At 46.2% G+C, this 24,875-nt stretch overlaps 2 protein-coding genes across 4 annotated transcripts in view; one reads left to right on the plus strand and one right to left on the minus strand.

Annotated features, from left to right (window-relative positions):
- CEACAM19 (CEA cell adhesion molecule 19) overlaps positions 1 to 6,259 on the plus strand; it is a 6,949-nt gene extending 690 nt beyond the window's left edge. Inside the window, exons 2-7 of one of the 3 annotated variants that reach the window (XM_042438824.1) lie at positions 1,019 to 1,393; positions 2,016 to 2,205; positions 2,433 to 2,473; positions 2,819 to 2,913; positions 3,760 to 3,801; positions 4,224 to 6,259. In XM_042438824.1, the coding sequence (XP_042294758.1) occupies positions 1,019 to 1,393; positions 2,016 to 2,205; positions 2,433 to 2,473; positions 2,819 to 2,913; positions 3,760 to 3,801; positions 4,224 to 4,271 (791 nt within the window). In that variant the 3' untranslated portion in view covers positions 4,272 to 6,259. The remainder of the gene's footprint in view (positions 1 to 1,018; positions 1,394 to 2,015; positions 2,206 to 2,432; positions 2,474 to 2,818; positions 2,914 to 3,759; positions 3,802 to 4,223) is intronic. The other 2 variants (XM_042438825.1, XM_042438826.1) reach the window with 2 other exon arrangements.
- A 2,912-nt stretch (positions 6,260 to 9,171) lies between these two features.
- LOC121915006 lies at positions 9,172 to 15,160 on the minus strand. Its single transcript, XM_042438821.1, has 5 exons — positions 14,992 to 15,160; positions 13,755 to 14,162; positions 12,043 to 12,417; positions 10,775 to 10,906; positions 9,172 to 9,427 (listed from the first exon to the last, which is right to left on the minus strand). The coding sequence occupies exons 1-5, from the start codon at positions 15,044 to 15,046 to the stop codon at positions 9,393 to 9,395; spliced, it is 1,005 nt and encodes a 334-aa protein (XP_042294755.1). The 5' UTR covers positions 15,047 to 15,160; the 3' UTR covers positions 9,172 to 9,392.
- Between the last annotated feature and the right edge of the window lie 9,715 nt (positions 15,161 to 24,875).

Genomic DNA, 24,875 nt, shown 5'->3' on the forward strand with positions numbered 1-24,875 from the left:
TTGCCCAAGTGGGTTCCCATGGCCGACCGGAGAACTGAACCCTGGTCTCCAAAGTCAGCGTCCAATGCTCAAACCACCGCACTACGTTGGCTCTCCATCTATTCATTAGTGCAGAATGGTTTAAAGAAATAATGTTTATTGAAAAACCAACTAAGTCTGTCCAAATTTTGCCAACCCCACCCCCCCCCCCCCACCCCAGCAGGGAGACAATCTGTTTGGGAATAACTTCTCCTGCCTGATATGTATTGGTCAAGCTGTTGGACATAGCACAGCAGCTGGCCCAGTGAGAAAGTTGGCAACCTCCATCTAAGTGTAAGGCATTGGGAAAGATGTGTGAGGCTCAAGCTGGACATGGGAAGAGGACAGGGTTGCCAACTGATCTGGGGGGAAAGCAGCCTGCCCTGAGGTCCTTGTGCCTTTAAGAGCACATTGATCTGCAGAAATTGGGAGACCAAGATCTTGACAGCAGAGAGATCCATGCAACTCCCTGCAGAGGTCTGCTGCTTGAGTAACTTTTCTTACAGGTTGAAAAAGCTGGCAATCCTAGAAGAAGGTGGGCTGAATGTGTGCTATGAATTCTTTTGAGTTCCTTAGATGAGAACAGTTAAAAAACCTGCCTGGAACCAGTTTAGGTTTATAGCATCAACAGGCTGCCAAGTCAAAGAGTAGCGGAGAGAAGAAGGCTTTTTCTTGGCAGGGAGAGTATGGTGCAATGGGAGGAAGAGGAGGTGACATATTGAGGACTTCTATAGAGCTTAGGGAAGTTCCTTTTTAAGAACTATAACTCCTAGTATCCATTCACAGGGCCATGCTGGGGATTTCTAGGAGCTGCAGTCCAAAAGAGAGGAACTTTCCTCAAGTTTTGCCCTTGAACTTGGGACGTGAAGTCAACAGTCTTCCATAGACGTCAACCATAGAACTTGGACTTGGTTCCTTTTATGGACAGCAGTGCCCAGGGGGTGTAGGCCCCAAAGAAGACCTTTCCCTGACCTCTGACCCCTTCCTCTTCTCCTCCAAGCAGCCTGGTTCCTGTGTCCATGGGTGCCCCCCATCCAAGGCAGCTTTGCCAATGTCCCCGTGGTCTCCATCCCTGAAACCCCGTCTGAGGGCCAGAACGTCACCCTCTCCGTGGAGAACGTGACGGGCACCATCCGGGAGATCAACTGGTACCGAGGGCAGGCCACCGAGGGGGCCACCAGGCTCTTCACCTACTTCCCTGGTTATGGCCGTCCACAGCGGAACGGGATCCAAAACACGCAGAGGGAATTTGGCTTCCCCAATGGCTCCCTCCTCATCACGGGGGTCCGGCCCAGCGATGCCAAGACCTACACCGTCCTGATCCTGATCCGACCCAAGGGGACTCTCAAAGGGACCTTTGAGCTGAACCTGGCCGGTGAGTGGGGCCTCTCCTCCTCCTCTTGGGAGACACCTAACCTAAACTACAGCAAACTACATATCCCAGGATTCCATAGGATGGAGCTGTGGCAGTTGAAGCGGTGTCAAGCTCCATTATTTCTGCAATGCAGATGTGGCTGAATTCTAACTAAGTCCAGCAACTTTGTAAAGTAACTTGAAAAGAGGATGTTGAGCATAGAGTTGTGCCGGAGGACCCAGAGATTCTTAAAGAAAACACTTGTCTAGCCATTTGTACATTCTCCAGCAACACTTGTATGGTCAACTTCTGGTGGATGTTGACCATAGAGATGCCATGGGGGACATAGAGATTCCTAGAGAATATGATGGTCTAGGCATTTGTACATTCTCCAGCACATTTCTATGGCCAGTGTTTGGTGAATATTGACCATAGGATTGTGGTAGAGGACCCAGAGATTCCTAGATAGGTATTCTCTGTAGTCTTTATTTGTGGTTTTACAAGGGTCCTGTGCGCCTAACCTCAGCAAATGGGAAGGGCCCACTGTAAATTGTCCTCTTTTCACATAGCAAATCTCTGACCAGCAGTCATAATGGGACACCCAGTTCTGTATTCTTATGGCTGCCCCTTTCTTCCTTTGCAGGCCCAGTTACTCATCCGCCTCCAACAACAACATCCACTCCGCAGACGCCATCCATCAAGGAGCCAACGCGACCGCCTTCGATGCTGGGGTGGATCGTGGCCGGGGTGATGGTGGGCGTCTTGCTGGCGGGAGCAGTGGGGGCCACCCTGGTCTACCGGTTTGTCTTATACAAGATGGAGCCCAGTACAGGGTAATGCACACCCTCCAACATTTCATAGGGTGAAACTGGGACGTGGGTGGTTGACCAACATCAGGATGTGGTCCAGATGGGCAAAAGTAATGAATGGGGGAGAACAGAGGCTGCAGCGTTTTGCTTTTGCCTGAACTAATCAGTATCTGGAGGACCCAAATTCCTACCGTTTAGCACCTCTTACAAGCTTCCAGTCCAATTCTCCCTTTGTTCAAATCTCTTATTAGGATGGATCCAAGAGGGAGAAAAACGCCGGCCCCCAAACATGGTGAGTGCTCCTGTCCTATTCTATGTTGCATGATGTTCCTGGGGTGGACTTATACCTACCACACCCTGAGAACAATGTAGGCTGTGTCCGCACTGCAGAGTTAATGCAGTTTGACGCCGAGAGATTGGACACTGAGATTTGCAGATTGGTGAGGAATTCCACCTGGTCTGTCAGAGAGCTCACCAAACTACAAATCCCAGGTTTCTCTAGGATAGAGTCATGGCGGTTCACCCAGTGTCAAACAGCTTCAATTCTGCAATGAGAACACATTGTCTCTATGCTTGCGCCATCGCTCCGCGCAACTGGTGAAAGGTGACTGGTTTTGTCCTGACGTTGGCTTTTCAGATGACAAGGAGCCCATCTACGAAGTGATGGATTCCCCCGTGGAATCGCCCAAGACAGAAGGGAAAGAGCCGCTCCCAACGCCAGGACCGCTGCCTGTGAGTCTTTGCGCCCTTTGCCCAAAGGCCTTTGAGTCAGCCATGGATTGGCACTTAGTGGGTTGGACTGGGCAGCCGAAGGAGCAGGCGATGGCTGTGACCCAGATTCCTTTGATGGGGAACTTTTCCCTGGGTTAGGATTAAGGATGGCATGCACACTGGAACAGGGATGGAAAGGATGTTCAAAAATGTTCAGAAAATGCTCAAATAATATGCCTCTTCAGTCCTCAGAAACCCTGGCAAGAAGAATCTTGCACAGACAAGAACCTTTGCCATTTGGCATTTCTCCTGTATGAAATTTGCGCACACTTGCTTTGCACAGAAAACTGGTTTCTATGCAAAAATACTATTTCCTATCCGGAAAACACAATTACTGCATAAAAATTATTATTTTCTACACAGAAAATATACTTCCTATGCAAAAATATTATTTCCTACACGTAAAATCCAGTTCACATGCATAAATTGTGTACATAAATATTTGTGCATGTAAATATTATTTTCTTTGCAGAAAGTACAATATCTATACGCTATATATATATATATAAGTTTCTTGTGCAGAAAAAGCTGTTGCTGGGAGATTTGTCTTGCACAAAAATCTCACATGGATTATTTGCATAGAAAACAACATTTATTTGGGGCAGAAGGTCTGCATACAGATAGATCTGCATACAAATATTATTTTCTGCTTGGAAACAACTGTTTTCATCCAAAACAATCATAGGCAAATTTTGCAAAGAATACGTTCTGATTTGCAAATAAGCTTCAGAAATGTCTACATTCTTGTAGCGAGAAGAGCATTGCCAAACATATTCTCATCACCGTTGGTTATGTCTCTCTTTGCAGCCTCTGCCAGGGACCTGCCCCAACTTGGAGTCAAACTACATGGTATGTTTCGAACCTGGGTCTTCTCTGTCCGTCATTCTGTGTGTCTCTGCATCTGTTTTGGGGGGGATGTAGGATTCCTTCCTTCCTTCCATAGTAAAGAAAGAGGTAGGCTTACAGTTTCATTTTTCTGTAACATAAGTTTATATGTCTTCCAGTTTTCATTTCCATTGGGAGTGAGTCTTTTGTAAAGTGGATGGATCTTCGTTGTGCATTCAAGACTAATCCAAAACGCTTTGCAAAATGGAAGAAGATCGCTCCCAGCCATTATTATCCTGCTAACCTCAGTTGCAACTGAACTGAAAGGGCAGGGAATGGGTGCATTTCTATCAGGGACTCTATGGTTCCTCTTAACCCCCAAATCCTTGTGCAACGGATTCTGCAACCCAACAGCTTGTAACGCCTTCCTCTCTTTCTTTCTTTAGGAGCTGCTGAAAAGAACAGAGTCAATTTATTCCGAGATCAAGAGGTGACGTAACCATTTGGAAAATACCTCTGGACACCCAGTTTCCAACCTAGATATCTAGATCCCAGAAACGACCCATTCCAGTATTCCTGGGAGGTGAAGCTTTGGTCCCTTGGCTTTCTGTCCTTCTTCCACTGATGGAACCCAGGACTTTGCCTCCTCAAGACTGTGAAAACCACCACCAATTTCAATCCATGCTTCTTGAGCCCTTTGAGACTTTTATCTCGATGGGGTGGATGACCTGGAAGAAACGTGACACAGCCTGGGGAGGAAACCATGGTGCTCTTGTTCCCATATCCCTAGAAGGCATGGGGGCACATTCATCCCCCAAATTTGAGGGGGTCTTGGAGACATAAAAATTGACTTGGAGACCACATACCGATCATGGACCTGCTATCCAAACTTCTGGGCTAAAGGGATACTTTGGGGAAAGATTCTGGGGAAAGCAAAGGAGAAAAAGAGACTAGTCCCCCCAAAACCATGCCTGTACATAGGTACTAGGACATATGGGGAAAACCGGACAGTACTGTATCCTTTGGCTATCCAGGTTTGGCAAGGATGATCCTGATTAATCCTTTGCCGTCCCACTTTCTCACCTGCTTTTAAAACGTCCTGTTTCTCTCTCCTCCTCCCACTTTCCCCCTTTTGTCCTTGGCTTAATCAGCTGGGAATCAAATAATACAACTAGGTGACGTCAAAGGCTTTCATGGCCGGCATCCATAGCTTTTGTGGGTTTTTCAAGCTATGTCGCCATGCTCTAAGAGAGTTGATTCCTAACATTTTGCCAACATCTGTTGCTGACATCTTCAGAGAATGCTGCCCTTAGAAGATGCCAGCCACAGATGCTGGCAAAACATCAGGAATAAACTCTTCTAGAACATGGCCATATAGCCCCAACCCCCCCCCCCCCACAAAAAAACGATAGTTAATAGAAAGATTAAATGAGTGAGGCTAACCTTTTTCCAAGACAAATGAGACTGAGGGAGACCATTAGCTGTAACGATATTAAAGTCCAATGTTACCTCCCTGCAGAATGGCTGCCAGGTGAAATAAATGGCTGGGCTCCTTTCCCTTGATAAGCAACACTTGCTGAAATGCCTTCTCCTACCCAGCCTTTAAAGGGACAGGAGCCCTGACCCTTATTTAATCCAACAGCCTATTCTGACCGTATCATACAAGGCTAAAAGTGTACCCATACTCCTAGCAGTTTGATCCCAAGGCTCCATCCTAACAACTCCTGGGATGGGTAGTTTGCTAAGGAATGTAAACTCTTCTTCTGGAGAGATGGAGCGCTGTAGTTCCCAGAGTGAAGGTATGTTTCTGTAGTTCAGAGGGAGGCACATGGTGCTATCTTACAGAATCTTAGGATGCATCGTTTTGGGGATGTGTTTGGATGTTGCCATCTAGAATCATAGCATCTTAGAATAATAGAGTTGGAAGAGACCCCAAGAAGGACCATCCAGTCCAACCCCATTCTGCCTTGCAGGAAATCTCAATCAAAGCATCCCCATCAGGGATGTAGCCATGATTTTGGGAAGGGGGGGTGTCCTGACTAAGTGCCACCATTATAATGGGGCTTGGGTGCGATGGCACGGCAGCATGCATCATTCATTATATGTAACAGAAGGGGGGGGGGTCTGGACCCCACAGACCCCCTCCTTGGCTATGTCCCTGTCCCCATTGATAGATGGCCATCCAGCCTCTGTTTAAAGCCCTCCAAGGAAGGAGACTCCACTACACTATGGGCACATAACCCGAAAAAAACACAAAAAACCCTAACACAACTAGGCTTTGCCAAATCCAAAACCTTCAGCAGCAGGCCAAGATTGGGTGCTGTTGTTTTTATCACTGCCATCTCTGTTTTCTATGTTGGGGGGGATCACCTGTTGAATTTCCGGCTGACATGGATCTGGAAAGATACAGGAGCCCCATACCCACCGTGGCTTGGGCAAGTTCTTGGTCATCTCTGCACCTTGTTATTAAATGGCAGAAGGAGGAGGAGAGTCCATAAGTTGGGTGTAGTAGCCTTGTGACTGTAATAATCAGCATCCTGTGTCTTATGACTCCAGTTAGGTCTCTTTAATAAATCATTATCCATTTCCTCCATTCCCAGATGCTAGGCAGCACAGTGCCATGGTTTATGGAGGCAGAGTAGCACCTCACACCCAACAAAAGAGCAGAGTCTTTGCAGAGTCTTTTGTGGCAGACTGGGCCTGTTAATCTTTATCCCCACTTGAACCTTTCCTGGCATTTGGCTCTGTTGCTGTTTTCTTCCTCTTCACAATCGGGAACCTTTTCTTCCCGTGTTTGTTCGCCAGTTAGCTAATGATCAAATGCTTCCCCGAAATTAGGAAACTTTTGGGAAAGGCTTGGGCCAAGAAAGACTTTGCTGTGCCATTGCCCCAAAAAAAAAAAAAGGGGGGGGAAGACTGAGTCTGCTTGGTTTAAAATTCAGGTTGGCAGGTAGCAGAGGTGGATAGAGACCACCATTCATGACCCTCGGTGGATTTTGAAGGTTGCGTCTCCCCATGTGGATGTTTAATTTTATTAGCTAGTGAAACAAATGCATGCAAAGGGCTATCCTATGTAACCCTGAAGGTGCATCTACACTGTAGAAATAATGCTGTTTGACGCCACTTTAAAGTGCTGCAGCTCCATCCTACGGTATCCTGGGATTTGTAGTTTTACCAGGTATTTCTCTGCCAAAGAGCACTGATGCTCCACCAAACATCAAGTCCCGAGATTCTGTAGGATGGGAGCCATGGCAGTTCAAGTGGAATTCAACTGCATTATTTCTACAAGGGTTGCCAGGTGCTGTAGTGACTTGAGTGTTGGGGACTAGGAATCTGGTGTAGATGCACCGTTGGTCACATACAAGCATGCATACGTTCTTTTGGGGAAAGTGCTTTTCTCTCACCTTTGTGTCCATTCAAAAGCTCGGACCAGCAATACAGTAATGCTTTTTACTGCAGGAGAGGAGACACTCAGGAGGAGGAAAATGCATTTGGCCTGAGCTGCAGGGAAAGGATACAATGCCTTCCATTGGAGAAAGCATCCTGGCTTCCCTTCTCCTTGCAGCCCAGACTGGACATTTCTTCACCACTTTTGTTTAGGCCATTAAACAACCACAACAGTGTCCCCCAGCATCCACAGCTATCAGGGCACAGGGAGGGCACTTAACCATGTGTGCTGGGCATTACAATCCATATGCTTAATCCAGGATCTTGGGCATTGAGGGGCTGTACAGAGCACCTCTAAGGGCTGCTCCTTTTAGCACCAGATCAGGGCCGTGGCAACAAAAGGCGGCTCCTTTCTTCTGCGCCACGGAAAAAGCACCATAGCCAGTGGCGCCGTGGCATTTCTGCACTCCGTAGATGCTGTGTCATCTGAACATGGGGCCAAAGGAGCGCTGTGATGCCACCCGCAGTGTGCGGCATCATGCCAACATGGGTCGGAGTTTGGGCATGTGTAGTATAGATGTCCAGTCTATACAACCTCTAACTCTGGGAGGAGGATTTGCAAACATATGTACCACAATGCCCTTATTCTTACTCAACTGTAGCTTTGCATGGCTCAGAACTGAAGCCAAGTATTCAAAAATAGGCCTGGAAATGGAGCCAAGGTGGGTAGGTCTTGCTTCACTTTAACTCTTTCCCCTTCTCTGCCTGTGAAGGTGCAGAAGGGGAAACCATCCTTTCCAATGGTCCCAGTTTGGGAAGGATAGTCCCAATTACACCTCTGCCATCCCAATTTTCCAGCTGCTTTTTAAAACAGTTTCTCTCTGCTCCTCCCATTTTCCCTCTTTGTCGTCAGATGGCTCCCATCATTGCAAACAATGAGTTTCAAATGCCAAGTGGTTTGCACTCAATTAACTCAGTAGGAAGGAAAGAGAGGGTAAAATCTTGCCCTTTCCAGGAGGGTCAGGCAAAAACAAACTGCTGCAGCATTCAAAATATTTGTCATTTTGACCAGATGTTTGCCATTTTTTCCTCTATGGGATGTTGGAGGCTTTGGGAAAAAAGTATTTGTCTCCTCCTTTTGTCTGCTCTTGCCATCATGCTCTCATCCATGGAGCTTCAGTGGCGTTTGCACAAGTCTTGCAGAGTGTTCTTGCAACAACCTGTGGCTGCTTAACTGGACAAAATTTGGAAAGCGCTTCGCCCCCAGTCCTTCCCTGACTCAACTTCCTTCTCCCCCCCTTTCTTTTCTTGAGCAAGTGCTTTCAAAATGCTGGAACCAAAAGGTGAAAAATAGAATCTGAGACACCAAGGAAGAGTTGGAGGATAGGTCCCTTGCTACAATTTTGCAATCTGGAGGCGCAATCTGGGTTTGGAACCAGGTCTCCGAACATGGACCACCATTTCTACCCTTGCAAGGGACTGAGACTTTGCAAACCTTTCACGCCAAGAACGCACTGCAGAATTAACACAGTTTGGCAATGCTTTAGCTGCCGTGTCTCAGCGGAGTTTTTGGAGACAGCGAGACATCTCTGTCAGAGAGCTGTGGAGACACAACAAACTACAAATCCCAAGATTCAACAGAATGGAGCCATGAAAATTAAAGTGGTGTCAAGCTGCATTGATTCTGCAGTGCAGATGCAGCCTGGAGTCTCAGGTTTTGGTCCTGAAATTACAAGCCTTAGGACAATCCTGGAGACTGGCCTTCCATGCTTTTAAACCCACCGATGAAATGGAAACAAAGGATGCGCCATCTTTTCTCTGGTTGATCCCAGTCCAATTTCCACCCACCTGCTGCCTTTCTAGACTGCAACACCCATGAGCCTCAAGATGGAGTTGTAGTCCAACAGAGGACCCCATTTTGGAAAGGGTTGGATGAAAAGGATGAAAACCAAACTTCACAGATGGCAGGTCCACACACGTCACTTTAACCAATGGCAGGATTCAGCATTATAGGCATATAATAACTTTATTCCAAATGATAACATGCATTACTTACCGGGGTGGAAACAAAGACATACATGTAACAAGCAATATATGAGATACAGTAGCTGCATGTCCCTATAGGTTGCACATAGTCTAGATTGTTTTTGTACGAAGAGAAAGGAAATATGCATATTATATTAAAAAGACTTTTGGGATCCGGAGCATGAAAGATGCAATATAATTTCTCAGTTGATTGTGAGCCGCTTATCTACAGAAGAAGCTGTGGAAAGATTTGGAGAGGAGAAAGCATTAATAGCCCCCAAATTGGGGGAGAAGCCCACTTCTGCTTTTGCAAAATAGGTATTTGATGTCAAATAATGTGAGGGTCTACCTCTTGTTTAAAATCTGGATTTCCATTCCTGGAGACAGTTCATCTATTTTGCTTTTTTGCCAGAATAAAAGGGAGTCTGCAGGAGCTGAGGACCACAAATTTGGGGACCACAAGCCAGGGCTCTTGTTTCAGGGTGGATCTACACTGTAGAGATAATGCACTTTGACTCCACTTTAATTCCCATGGGGGAGCCATCCAACATAATTGTGGGATGTACAGAGAAAGCTAAAAGACCTTGTAAAACTACAAATCCCAGGATTCCATAGATGGAACAACAGCACTTGAAGTGGTATCAAACTGCACTGTTTGTACAGTACAGATGCACCCTAAGAGAGTGCTATCCAGTTATGGTGACTGACAGAAGCCATTTAAAAGAGAAGTCCCTCCCCCCCCTTCGGCTTTCACAGAATGAAAGCATCTGCAAATCAAAAGTGCTCTTTTTTGGAAGCACAGGAGCAATAGCTGGCAACCCAACGAGCAACAACCAAAAGCTGGCAACAAAACCGTACCTCCTCAGTTCTTATAGAACAATTAGTCATCAATTATTTCCCAACCTTATCGCACCTCATGTGGATTCCTCGCCTTTGCCCTCCCTCTGTTCCCTTCCCAATAATCAATCAATCAATCAATCTATCCATTCATACCCCACCTTTCCCCCAGATTATCAAACTCTGGCTTGTTAGTTATTGCGAGACAAGACTGCCATCTGGTGGCCATTTGCAATTTGCTACTTGTTATTAACCTTTCCAGCCTCTTCCAAAATCCCCAAAATGCGGATCTTAGATATTGGAAGTAATCAATTGCAAGGGTCCCGGACTCCTTTATGTTAAATCCCACCTGGTTGTTTTGTGCAAGAAACAGCAAAAATATTATTTCCTACTTTAAAAAAAAGTCGTCTTCTATTGCATGCGAATTTTGTGCAGAATAAGTTCCAAATTGTGAATAGACTTTTAAAAGTCTGTGGGGTTTTCTCCTCCAAAGCCTCACCCCACTGACACCGTCCCTAGCATTTGAAAGGGAGGCAGGCAAATGCCATAGTCTGTTTCTGCCAAAAGGGAAACGTTTGGGGTGCAGCGGTGTCAGCCCCTCTTAGGATGTCACCTGGTGCAATCCATACCCCCTGCACACCACTAGTGACACCCCTGCTGTTACCCTTGATTAGAGAAGTCCCATTGAATCAATGGGATTTACTCCTATGTCGAGCCCCACTGACTGCAAGCGGTGAATGTAACTCACAGAAGAAGATGGAAAACAGGGCTGTGAGGGACTCTGCCCAGGCAAAGGATGCGAGGAAGGCTCCGGCCACAATCCATGCGCTGTACGTCAAGGAGTTAGGCCCAGAATTGAAGGCAGAGTGTGAGTTCTTTTCTGGAAGAGAGAAAGAGACTGGCGTTGGAACCCGTGTGTTCTGGGGTTGACCCGTGACACGTTGTTGTTGCATGCATTCAAGCTGTTTCTGATTTACGGAAACCCCAAATTGACCCTGCCATGGGTTTTTCTTAGCCAGGTTCTTTCAGAGGAGGTTCCCCATCACCTTCCTCTGAGGCTGAGAGAGTGCAGCTTGTCCTAAGTCAGCTGTGGGGCTTGCTCTATTATTTCTTGGTGCAGTGCTTTTAACTGGGACTGTTGCTTTTGGTTTAATTTGTTTAAAAGTGTGCTAAACATTTCCAGAATGGACAAATGACTATGGCTCATGCCATTACCCCTTAAAACAATGCATTTCAGTGACTTGGGATGACGGCATGCATCGTGTGAACAGAGAATTTAAAAGCGAGGGACACCGATACGTTATCACACACAGTCCCCATAACATACCCTCCAACTTTTCACAGATGAAACGTGGGCCACATATGGCCAAGCAACATCAGAGTATGGTCAGGATGCCAAAAGTTACTAAGAAAGAAGGCAAAGGCGAGGAGAGGCTGCACCAGTTTGCTTTGAGCCCATTGGGAAGAGAAAGAGTCTGCCTCCTCCTTCCTTTTGCCCCTCCTTGCTTAATTAATGGAGCCGGCCCTCCTTATCCATGGATTTTTTATCCACGGATTCATGCATCCATGGCAATGCTTCAAAGAAAGTATAAATCCCAAATGGCAAAGCTTGATTTTCCATTTGATATAAGGGACACCATTTTGCTCTGCCATTATATTTAATAAGCATCCACGGATTTAGGTTATCCGGGGGGGGGGGGGTCCTGGGACCCAACCTCAGCTGATAACAAGGTCCCACTGTACTTTTGCACTTGAAACTCAGTTTACAGCGACTGAAGTAAGCTGAGGACAAAAGAAGTTAAAAGAGAAAGCGGGACATTTTAAAGCAGTGGAGGATTAATCGGGGCTGTCTCTGCTAAAGCAGGGCATTGGGAGGGTTATGCCCCACCCGAATCGGCCCACTTCCAACACATTTCTTCCAAGGCCTGAAGATTGCCTTGACTTTTTGTGGCTGCTAGAGGCAATCCATTCCTCGATCAGTCAGAATGATAATCTCTTGGGTTGGTGGATACTTACCGGATTGTTGGTTGACCTCTAAGTACACATGGCCCACGTAGAACTGATTCAACTCATCCGTTCCTTGTTGTTCAGTCCCTTTCCCCGGTTGGGAAGGGGCTTCTGCCATTATGGTGTAGTTGCCAGTGTCTGCCGCAGTGAGTTGCGTGATGGTCAAGGAGCAGTCTTGCTGCACCTTCTCCCTCTTCTGTTGCTGGCTCTGTGTCTCCCCCGGGATGTACGTATGGATGCGCTCCTCAGTTCCGAAACGGGTTTGTCGGAACCATTCACAAAAATGAAATTCCCTCGGAAACCCTTGCGGCACCAAGGTGACGCTCTGGCCCAGACTGGGATATTTCGGCCTGGGCTCCACCTTGATGGAAACTTGACCAGACTCTGCAAAGAGAAGTTGATAAGGGATTAGCTATTCAGGATCAACAAGCAAAAATTTGGAAAAGGGGTTGTCAAATTTTTCATAGAATCATAGGGTTGGAAGAGACCCCCAAAAGGACCCTCCAGTCCAACCCCTTTCTGCCATGCAGGAACTCACAACCAAAACATCCCTGACAGAGGGCCATCCACCCTCTGTTTGAAGTCCTCCAAGGAAGGAGATTCCACCAAAATCTCCAAGGGAACATCTTCCACTGTCAAACCACTCTTAGTCTTACCATCAGGAAGTTCGTTCCTCCTAATGTTCAGGTGGAATCTCTTTTCTTGTATTTTGCATCCATTGTTCCAGGTCCTATTCTTTGGAGCAGCAGAAAACAAGCTTCCCTCATCTATATTGCTATCTTCAGTATGACATCCCTTCAAATGTTTAACATGGCCATCCTATCGTCCCTTAATGTTCTTTTTTCCAGGCTCTTACCATCAGGAAGTTCCTCCTAATGTTCAGATTTAATCTCTTTTCCTGCAGCTTGCATCCATTGCTCCACTGGGTCCTATTCTCTGGAGCAACAGAAAACAAGCTTGTTCCCTCCTCAGTGTGACATCCCTTCAAATACTTAAACAGGGCTATCATGGTCACCTCTCAACCCTCTCTTCTCCAGGCTAAAGATACCTAGTTCCCTAAGTCTCTCCTCATAGGGCTTCATAGTTTCCAGTTTTTGATGGTGCATGGTCTCTGCTTGTGCACCTATGGCAATAGCTTGATCTCTGGATGTGGGATAATCCTTAAGGCAGGGTTGGGAATCATGCGAAGCTCCAAGTATGGTCAGACTGCAAGTCCCCAGATTGCTTCAGATGATGGTAGACACTTCATCTTTGGAGGACTTTTAGCAGAGGTTGGACTGGCATTTTTAAGGCAGTTCTTTAGTCATATCTTCCCGCATGGTATAGGTTTAGAGTAGATGGCCTTTGAGATTCCTTCCAACTCTATGATCACCATCAACCCTTGCGAGAAGAGTCAATGGTGAGGACTGCTGGGACATGCAGTCCAACAACACATGGAGAGCAGTATAATTCCCATCTACCGCCTTCAGAGTAAAGACTCATGTGGCTTTAACGGTGATATGTTGCTGCGTGCCTTGAAATAATTTCCAACTTATGGCGACCCTAAGGCAAACTGATCACAGGTTTTCTTCATCAGGTTTAATTCAAAGGAAGTTTGCTATTGCCTCCCTCTGAGGCTGAGAGAGTGTCAGAAAAGAGATTCGAACCCTGGTCTTCCAGATTCCTAGTCCTCAACACACAAACCACTACACCACCCTGACAACCCCAGTGTGAACATTTACCTGACAACTGCAAATAGAAAGAGCTTTGGTAGGTTTTCTCTTGGATCTGGGTATCCCCTTGTTGCTGGGTTGAACCCGTGTTTATCGTCACGGAGTATTTTCCCACGTCCGACTTCCTCAGGCTCCTGATATGGAGAGAGCAATCCCGTTCGACTCTCTCTCGCCCGCTGTAGGCCTTGCCCTGGGTTGAGGAGGGACGTTTCTCCGGGGAGTAGGTCAGGATGGTGCCCGACTCCGCTTGCTCCTGACTATTATCTCGGACCCATTGGCATTGCACAAAACTGGATGGACCGCCTCGCAGGGAGAGCGTGACGTTCTGACCCCACCTGGGGCTGCGTGGCTCACCAATGACTGAAAAACTATGCTGGTGGGCTGCGGCCAGCTGCAAAAGGCAGCTCAGGATGAAGCCTGCGAGGTTGGAAAGAAGGATAGGAAAGGAAACATAATTCAGTGTCACAAAATGGCCGCTGCAGAGGGCACGGCCAGTCCCATAATATACCCATTTCACAGGTGGCAACAAGGATAACAGACAAGAAACAAGGTCTTGAATATGTAGTGGAAAATAGGGTTTGAGCCCCAAATGCAAATCCACTTATTCAAACCTACTGTCGCATGCATTCAGGATTGCTTCCTTTTTCTCTCTCTCTTCTCTATCTGCTCTTAAGAGTAAAACCTGGAGTGGATTCACTACTCCGGTGACATCAAACCCCCCAGCTGCCAGTGTCTGAGTCTCATGCCCTCCAATTTCCCTCTGCCACCCCACTTTCCAGCTGTTTTTAAAACGTCCCAGTTTCCCTCTCTTCCTCCTCCCACTTTGTCCTCAGCATACATCCGTTGCTGCAAACTGAGGCTGAATTTGCTTTGCCGAAATAACACAATTTGACATCGCTTTAACTGCCATGGGTCAGTGCTATGAAATTCTGGGGTTTGTAGCTTTGTGAGCCATTTCGCCTTCTCTGGTGCTGTAACACACGACACAAAGGCCAGACTGATGGACAACATTTCATTTTGAGGCAGAATTCGTATCTGGGGGATTGAATGCTTTCTTTTCGCTCCACCCCAAAGTCATTACACCTCTGGTGCAAAAATCCCTAAGGATCCGTTGAAGTGGTGAGACATTGTGGCCACCAATACAGAAAAAAATCCTATTTTAAAAATGAAATGACGACTTGCAAGGCGTGGCAAACAATACATCCTGCATCCAATAAAGGTGACATTTTGCTTTTCTCAAACTGACCTGACAGAAGCATTGCCTTCTGGGATCTCTGGAGGCTAGTGGGAAAATCCTTCATCTTGATTAAGAGGTTGATCTTTGGACAGAAAAGTCGGGTGGTTTGGAGAGTCACTTTTCTTCTTCTTCTTCTCCTGACCAAGACCAGGGTCCCCTTGGCCAGCCTCCTGTTGGGTCTGGATGCAAGAAATGTCACTTGGTCTTGCATTTCTCCTTTTTGTCCCCCAAAAGAAAGGAAGGAAGACAAGTTGCACAATGGATGATGCTCCTGTGGTCACACTCACAACACTCTCCAGGGTCTCCTTTTGCCTTCTTTGGACCTGTGGGCGCCTTTGATTTATGCCACTTTTAGGTGACTAAGGATGAGTCCATTTGGCTTAGAAGGAGGGAGGACAGCCAAGTTCTGGGTTTTTTGTGGGTCGGGGTGGAGAAGACACTTTAATAAAAAAGAGTAACTAAAGAAGTGGTTCTGGGGTGTGGAAGAGGCATCTTTTCATAAGAAATCTTTGGGGGTCTCCTGGTGTTCTGGGGCCACACACAGTCTATGGTCAGCTCTGTCCTCATCCTTGCTCACAGTTAGCCTTCTGCCCATCTATACTCCACAAATGCGCACAACTGTGCGGTGCAGTGTGACCTGCTTTCAGTAGGGAAGTCGATCCTTCATGAATTTCGCTCTTGACGGAAGCAACGAGTAATCCTAGCCATTTTCTTCCTGCTGCCAGAAAGTCTTCAGACTTCTTTCGTACTTTATATGTATTTTCTGCAGAGAAATATGGTTTTCTATGTGTGTTGCAGGGAAAATCCACCGCTAAAGCAGTCCTGAGAGATGGACGCTTGACCTCTGCTTAACTCTTTGAATTGATTTGACTGTACATGAGCCTGTGATCCAGTGGCATCTCCAAGATTGATGTCACTTGGTGTGTGGGGGTCAAACTGTCTTGCCAACCCCCAAAAATTCTCCAGGGTCCAACATGGCTGCAGCCACATAAGACTCCGCAGGCAGCCATCCCCCCAAAGGGCCTTCAGAGTCTGGCACGGCTGCAGACAAACTGGACCCTGAAAGTGCCACTCTCCAAACAGCTGTTGCTCTAAGAGGGTTGCACTGCGGTCACTGGAGGGACTATTTAGGGTGCAGTGTGGCTGCTGGGCAAGCGGGAAAGCGCCCTTTCTTGCTTGCCCAGTAGCCACACCAGTCCCTCTGGGGGTAGCACCCCTTCTGAGATGTCACCCGGTGCAGCCCTCACTCCCAGCACCCCATTAGTGACACCACTGCTGTCATCTTTGGATATAGGGCAGGGATATAAGCTGTGCCCCTTCCTGGAACTTGGGGGATCTAAAAACTCTGGTGCACAGCACACACTGGTAACCTCATGGCTTGATTTCTGCAGTGAGCTCTATATGGGACTACCCTTGTACCTTGTCCAGAAACTTCAATTAGTTCAAAATATGGCAGCCAGATTGGTCACCAGGAGATCTAGGGTTGACCACATAACACTGATCTTAAAGTCCCACCCCTGGCTACCTATTAGTTTCCATGTACAGTAAAAAGTGTTGGTCATGACCTTTAAAGCCCTTCATGGCCTGGGCCCATCTTACCTATGGGATCATCTTCTCCCATACAATCCACGACGCAAACTCAGGTCCTTTGGGAGACATTTATTGCAGCCAGCCAAAGTGAGGCTAGCTGCGGTTACTCAGAGGACCTTCTCCTCTTCCGCTCCCAAGTGATGGAAGGGCCTGCTGGAGGAGATCTGGAATATTGCTAATCTTGACTGCTTTAAAACAGCAGTCAAGACGAATCTCTTCCAGGAGGCCTTCCCAAATTAGCATCTCGGTCGCCTCCCATCGACTGCCTGCTTTGTTTTAATAATTTATTTTAATAATTTAATTGTAGGAGAAAGCTTGCTTCATATCGCAGTGATCCAGTTCGCAGAAGGTGCATGAGTAACCCCGCCACCCGGTCTTCTCCTTCCCTTTCCCTTCCCAGCTCACAAACACAACACAACCCAGGTTTTCTTCTCTTTGTTCAGTTTGGGGGCCAGTTGCAACACCCTCTTGACATTGTGCCCATGTGGCAACCTGTGGCTGGGCGTTTCCTGGCAAGCATTGGGAAAGAGGCGGTTACTGAGTTTGTTTCTCCACCGTCACCACCTGACAGCAGTCACCCAAAATGTAGCAAGCCAGCTACCCTGATGAAAGTCAAGGAAGATGCAACCAGGCTGAAGATGGAGTGGAAAAGTTACACACCCGGCTGCAATGGGATGTAAACAGCGAGGATGAGTGTTGCCTCATGGCTGGCTGGAGACAATGCTGCCTCTTTGTGGCCTTGCTGGGATGTGCCAAATATCTTTTTTTTAAATACAGCTTCATTGCACTTTTTAAAAACCTCAAGAACACAGCATCCTCATGTTTATTATGTGACCACTTTCACAATGATTCTCTTGGAATGAAGGAGACGGCTGTTTTCAGGGAACTGGGTTGGAAGAGTCAAAGAGAAAGTCTTTAGTTTTCATGCGCCACGTAAAAGAGCAAATTCGCCACTATTTGTGGGCGCAGCTCCAGGCAAAAGGGTTGGACTGGGTGCCAGCCTTGGGCTCAGCTTAGAGCACAGCAGCTCACTATGATTTGCATGGCTTAACGGATTAGTTGCTGCAGCATGCAAAACCTCTCCAGGGGGATCTAGGTATTTACCTATTGAGTTTCCTCCTTGTGTCCTCATTGTTGGGGTGCCACTGCTTCACTCTGGATGGAAGCAAGTGGGCTAGTTTAAATGGCCCTTATGTAGATGAGGAATTGCAGTGGGTACTCAATGAATAACACTTAATGGCATGACCAGGTGCATGCATGTCTCAGGTTTTAGCTCTGCAAACTCATAAGAATTTGGGGGTGATCCTGAACTGGGGATCCCAATTGCTATTGATATCTATCTATCTCCCTTCCTCTGTGTAAAGATCTCAGGGTGGAGAGGTAGTTTTATGGTATCCTATTCTTGCAAACTGAGAGAACTGAGGCTCAGGATGTCAATGGCCTGAAAATGTGTGAGAATCCGTTCCAAAGGTCTGTATGAAGCACAGATTGTTCATTTTGATCTGAAAACAAGGAACAAGGAGTGTTAGCAATTTCCTTCTCAGTGAGCAGTTTTCAAAGGCTATTTGCAATTCGGGACTTATTCTGTGAAAAATTCACACGGAGTTGTTTTACACAGAAAACAGCTTTTTATTCCCCCTGTAAATAAATATTGTTGTTTTTTTTCTGGTAGAAAAATGTTACTTTCTGTGCAAAAGAACCAGGTCCAAATTTTGCATAGACCTGCAAAGATTCTCCACCGTCCGGAGTCCTTTTCATTGTGGTTTCTCAACATTTGGGGGACTTTTTTAAAAAAACTTTCCCCCCAATATTTCCCAATATGCTTCCCATCTCTAGTGGGGGGGGGGGGAATGAGCAAAGCGCCCAATGCGTGCGCCAAAGCATGAGTTACTTTTGCACTGCAAGTCTTTTCATAACCGGAACAAACAAAAAGCAAATTGTATAATCTGGTTTAACTAAACTCATTATGTCAGAAACCTAACAACACTAAAAGAAAGATGGTTGCCCAATTCTTGCCTAGTACATTCATGAGCATCTAATGTGTTCTTGCCTCACTTCCCTGTTTCTTTGGTTGCCTGAAGCTTTCTCCTCCTTCTCCTGTATCTTTGCTTCTCTTCTTAGGCTCCTGTTTCTGGCCATCGTCTATTCTAAGAGTAAATCTTTGCTCCTCCAGATTTTTTGGACTACAACCCCCACAATCCCTTACCATTGGCCATGTTGAGTTTTGCTGGTGGAAGTTGCTGGCCAAACAAATCTACAGACCCCAGATTTCCAAAGCATGGAGCCATGTGCGTTAAAGTGGTGTTAAACTGCATTATTTCTGCAATGCAGATTAGGCCAAGGACAGCCCAGAGGTGCATGTAGCCTAAAATGAAGCTGCTGTTAGGAGCACAGGAGCATCTTCTTGTTGTTACTTGCCTTCCAGTTGTACAGTATAGCCATCCTAAGGCGAACCTATATCATGGGGTTTTCTTGGCAATGTTTGTTCAGAGGAGGTTTGGCATTGCCTTTCCCTGAATCAGAGAGCATGCGACTCACCCAAAGTCAGTGGGTTTCATGGAAAAGCTGGGTACAGTATTGAACTCTGGTCTCCCCAGTGGCAGTCCGCCACACTGGCTCTCAGCACAGGAGCTGTGGCATGTCAAAAAGTGGACATTTGGCTTCCCTGGCTATGGTAACGATTCCTGACCCATTGCCCCACGAGAGGAAATGCTCCCTGAAAATAATAATAATAATACCAATAATAATAATAATAATAATAATAATAATAATAGGAAAACAAGCATCACACATTTGCATGACATTTGGTTGTGCTGACAGGTGCATGTGTCCCTTCAGAAATGTTTGTGGCAATTGAAATAGAATAAATAGAGGATATTATAATCCCTCCAGCATTTCATGGGTGGACTCTGGGGTCTATGTAGCCAAGCAACCTCAGTGTATGGCTGAGATGCTAAAAGTGATGAATGAGGAAAAACACGCAAACTAGGAAAGAGGCTGCGCTGGTTTGCCTTTGCCTGAGTCTCTGGGAAGGGCCAGATCCTGCCTCCTCCTCTTCTTCTCTTCCTTTTGCAGAGTTGAGAGTGCAAACGCCTTTTCTCTTTGCACTCCGTTTGCAGCAATGGAAATAAGCTGAGGACGATGGGGGAAAGGAGGAGGAGAGAGAAATTGGGGCATTTGGAAAACAGCTGAGAAGTGGGAAGCTAAAGGATTGATTTTGGGAACCAGCAGCAAGGACTTATATACTTTATCCTCAGTCATGCTGGCGACGTATTAGGGTTAAGGGACCGCGCGGCAACCATACAGTCCCTAATCCTAGTACAGCGTGGCACTGTAACAATGGCAGTGCCCTGTGTAAACAGGCGCCACCATTGTTACATGATGGATGCATAGCGTCTGCATGCCGTGCCGTGCTTGTGACATCATGAGTGTGCCATTGGCGCTCTTGGCATCACAATGGTGATGCAAAAAGAACCCACTTTTTGCGGGTTCTTTTTCCACCAGCAGGAAATGACGTGGTTTGGAGGCTGCGGCTTCCCTCCGGCGGAAAAACAGGTGCCGGCAGACATCTATCCCACCACTCCTAAGCTGTGTTGGAAGAGAAGAGACCTCCTATCAACCTTTGTAGGGTGCTCTCACTTTGAAAATCCACATCTCCTGGGGTGTGTTGTACACACCTGTCATGGGATTCACACAAACACTCCATTGTCTCCTTGTTTTGCATATCTGGTATCAGGTTGGGGTGGGATTAGCTTGGTTTTGACTTTGAATAGCTGAAAAGTGAAGCCTTCAAAATATAACTTCTCTCTATGCTTCTGGACGGATAGCTATCCATGGTCCAACCCACATCACTGTCTCTGGCACCAAACCAAGCATCCAGGTGTTAGAGGAGACACCTGAAAGCATCGTTGGTCCATGTCCTGGATGACGGTCTGATAACCCAACAAGCAAGATCTCTCCAACCTTTTCTCTGTCTCTGGGAGAAGAGGAAGCTATTTGGGGAGAGATCCTTTCAGGTGCTTCCATGATTTTGGAGTTAAGGCATCACAACAGTTTTTAATCCAAGTTAGGATGAGGGAACATCAAACCTCTATGACAAGGAAGACATCTTGGCCAAAGTTTCTTCTTGTAGGTAAGAAAGTTGCTAGGGATATTTTTTAAATTTTATTTTATTTAAAAGAATGGATTGCAACTTCCAGAATCCCCATTCCACTGCTGGACTTTTCCCAACTGAATTATTATTGGTGTTTAGGGAAGTGTTTACATACCATTCAGGGACCGACTCAATGAGTTCATAGCATCATAGGATCCTAGATTTGGGAGAGATCTCCAAGGGCCATCCAATCCAACCCTTTTCAGTCATGCATCAACCTCCCAAGCAGCATATTTCCTCTCTGAAAGAGATCTTATCATCATAAAGTTCTTCCTAATGTTTTGATGGAATCTCTTTTCCTGTAGTTTGCATCCATTGCTCCATCTCCTAGTCTCTGGAGCAGCAGAAAGCAAGATGGCATCCCTTCAAATGTTTAAGCAGAGCTCTATTTAGTCTCCCCTTAACCTTATCTTCTCCAGGCTAAACCTACCCAGCTCCCTAAGCCACTTCTCTTAGGGCTTGGTGGCTTCCAGGCCTTCCAGGCCCAGGCCTTGGTTATTCTCCTCTAGACATGCTCTAGTTGATGCTTGCAATGGGATTTAAGTCACAGGTTTGGCCAGGATTCGGATATTATGCGCAATGTACACAACTCAACAAAGAGCAGGTGAGACCTTGTAGTGAGCAGGGGAGGGATGTCAAGATGAGTCACTGCCCAATCTTTGTATTTGTGGCTGTTTTATCCTTCCAGCCTGCGCCATCCTCAGCTTCTTCCTCCAACTGACTTTGGCCGCAGAAGTAATGGACCAGATGGCCACCACACATCCGTCGCAGCAGCTCGCAAGTGGCCGGAAAAAGATTGTCCCGCAGAACAACAGCGTTGGTGAGTGAGATGCCATGCGGCAGATGTACAACAAGAATCCAAAAGCAGCATCCTTGATTCCTGCCAGATCCTGGGGAAATTATATTTAAAAAAAATAATAATTTTATTTATATAACTCTCAGCTATTCCCAGCCAGCATGGATTCTGGGAGTTACAGTCCAAAAAATCACTTTCCCAGACTCTGCTTACCTCCCATTTGGGTCCAATTCGCACTGTAGAAACAATGCACTTGGACACCACTTTAACTGCCACGGCTGAATGCTAGGGAATTGTAGGATTTGGCATTTTGTGAGCTATTTAGCCTTCTCTGGCAGAGACCTCTGGTGCCACAGCAAACTACAAATCCCAGGATTCCATAGCATGGAGTCATGGCCGTTACAGCGGTGTCAAAGTGCATTATTTCTGCATTGCAGATGCAACCTATGATATTATATCTATGACCGTTACACAGAAGAGAGCAACCTCAGAGTATGGTCAAAATGGTAGCAGTTATGAATGAGGAAGAAAAGACAAGCAAAGGGAAGCTGCCGCAGTTTGCATTTGCCTGAGCCAACTGGGAAGGGCATGGTTCGGCTGCTCCTCTCCTTTCCCCGTTGCTGTGATAACGGAGAGCGAACTACGTTTATGCTTTGAACTCAATTTGCAGGAACTGAAATAAATTGAGCCCAAAGAGGGAAAGTGAGACATTGTAAAAGCATCCGCGAAAGTGAGAAGGCAGAAGATTAATCCGGAAAGTCCCTGCCAAATCAGGACATCTGGAGGGCATGAGATATATATGAACGTTTTTATTATGGAGATAAAGATGTATATGCAGTTGCTCCTCTGTTTTCGTGGGGGATCCGTTCTGGAAACACACAGCCCCTGCGAAAACAGAAAATTGTGGCTATTCAAGCCTCATTGGCTTAAATGGTGGTGCAAGCCCTATTTTGTCTCCCTCCGTTTGACGCCAGCGAATGGGCTAGGGATACGGATCCTGAGTCTGCAGAAATGGAGAGGCGACTATATGCCAAACAGACACCTTTCTTCCTGAATTCAGGTGTGATTTGTCTTCTTTTCCCATTTTTTCACAGTGGCAGATGGATGGCGCATTGTTGAAATAACTCCTTCTGGGAACCTATCGGTCCAGTTGGGTTCAGCCCTGACTCTCACCTGCAACATAATGGTCGACGCCATTCCTGATCTGTGTTTCTGCTGGTTTTTCAATGGCACCAAATGGGCAAACGTGACAGAAAGGCACATGGTCATTCATGCAACATCCTGGGGCAATGAAGGGACGTATATGTGCTGTGCGCACAGCCCTGCAAACAATCTCACAGACTGCGCTTCTACCTTGGTGAGAATAACCACAGACGAAGGTGAGCCAAGCACTAATTCCTCTCTATGTTTATTTGTTTATGTATTGAAATGTGAAATATTTTTTATTTTAAGACCGCTGGGTGGCTTACAACAAAATCACTTTAAACCACTGGCTCCCAAACTGCCATCTTCCAGATGTTTGTGACTTTTACTCCCAGGAGTCCTGAGGCTGGGGCTTCTGGGAGTTGAAGTCCAACACATCTGGAGGGCCAGAGTTTGGGAACCGCTGCTTTAAACCATTTCAAATTGAGTAGAACAAAAATAATGTAGACCTACTCATGAAAATGAAATGAGTGCATTAACAATATTCAGGGATACTGATCTTTCTATGTCAGGATCTTGTCCAGCTCCTGGATAACTTAATATAATTTTAAAAGACAGAAGTAATGTAGTTTCTGGCACCGCTTTAACTTTCATGGCTCATCCTATGGAATCCTGGGATATGTAGTCAGTCCTAGTCAGAGTAGATGGGATATAATAATAATAATAATAATAATAATAATAATAATAATAATAGTTGTTGTTGTAGTTTGTTGCGGCCCCAAATCTCTCTGACGAAGAAGGCTAACTATCGCACCAAACGACAGTTCCAAGGATCCCATCGCATTGCAGCATAGCGCATTGAAGTGCTATCAAACTGCATTGATGCAGCCATAGACTGCTGAAAATAGTTTGTGAGATTTTTTGGTCCAAAAAAGGAGGAAAACGTCCCCAAATTTGCTTCTGAATTTGGATTTCTTTTCCTTCTTGATAAATTAGGTTAAATTTACTTGAATATTTCACAGATGAACATTGCTTTTTCTCTTAATGTTCCAGAAGACATTTTGGAACTATCCGCGGAGGCCATTGTTGGCGCAGTTTTTGTCCTGGCGGCTGGGATTGCTTTGATTGCGACCTTTGTGTACTGTTTATGTGAGTAATAGTCTTAAAATCCTGGGTTTTTATTTCCACGCTCCTTGATGAGCAGAGAATAATACTGTAAGCAGAAATAACAACAACAGCAGCAACAACAACAACAACTTACCTGCCTCTCCCCATAGATCAAGGTGGGAACAACAACAGGCCGACAAGTACATTGTCATTGTGTGCCTTCAAGTCATTTCTGATTTATGGCAACCCTAAGGCAACCCTATCCTGGGGTTTTCAAGGCAAGCTTGGTTCAGAGGAGGTTCGCCATTGCCTTCCCAATGAGGCTGAGAGAGTGGGACTTCTTGCTCAAGGGTCACTCAGTGGGTCTTTAAGATCAAGCAGGGACTAGAACCCAGATCTCTGGTTGCAGTCCAACGCTCAAGCCATTCTGGCTTGCTTTACAGGTATTTCTGAATATTTTCAAGCCTTGAATGGCTGCATCCGTGGAAAACCAATCCCTGGATTCAGAGGGCTGACTGAATATAATCCAGAACTTGCTCCTGATTTCAACCTTGCCAAACTGACAGATCTTGGGAAAGTTGCTATTATTATTATTATTATTATTATTATTATTATTATTATTTTCAAAGCCCGTACAGATAGGCCAAAATAAAGCTGCTCCAGGTCACTTTGGAGGTATGCTGTTTAATTGACGCTTGCATCTTAAGAGTCCAGAAGCTGCGCTCCAGTCTTTAGGACTGGATCATGGCTTTGGCGCAGCTTCTGGCCTCTTGGGACGCATGCAGCATTTCAACAGCATGCCTTCAAAGTGACCCGAAGCAGCTTTATTTTTGGCCTGTCTGTATGGGCTCTTCAGTTTCAGCACCCAGAATGTGCCAAGTGCCATTAGAGCAATGCTGGTTTAGGACTTTGCATTCACCCCAAAAAGGAAATGTCCCATTCCCCCCCCCCCCCAAACTAGGCAGCAAAACATTGCTCCGTTGGCATTGTTAAAGGGGATGGTTTTCTAGTTCTTGCTTCGTCTCTAGGTTCCCACATTCAGAGGAAAAACCTGCCGATGAGAAATGCCATCCCATCTGTGTACGAAGACCTGCCGATGGGGCC

This window comes from Sceloporus undulatus, chromosome 9, assembly GCF_019175285.1.
Source record: "Sceloporus undulatus isolate JIND9_A2432 ecotype Alabama chromosome 9, SceUnd_v1.1, whole genome shotgun sequence".
Taxonomy (NCBI): domain Eukaryota; kingdom Metazoa; phylum Chordata; class Lepidosauria; order Squamata; family Phrynosomatidae; genus Sceloporus; species Sceloporus undulatus.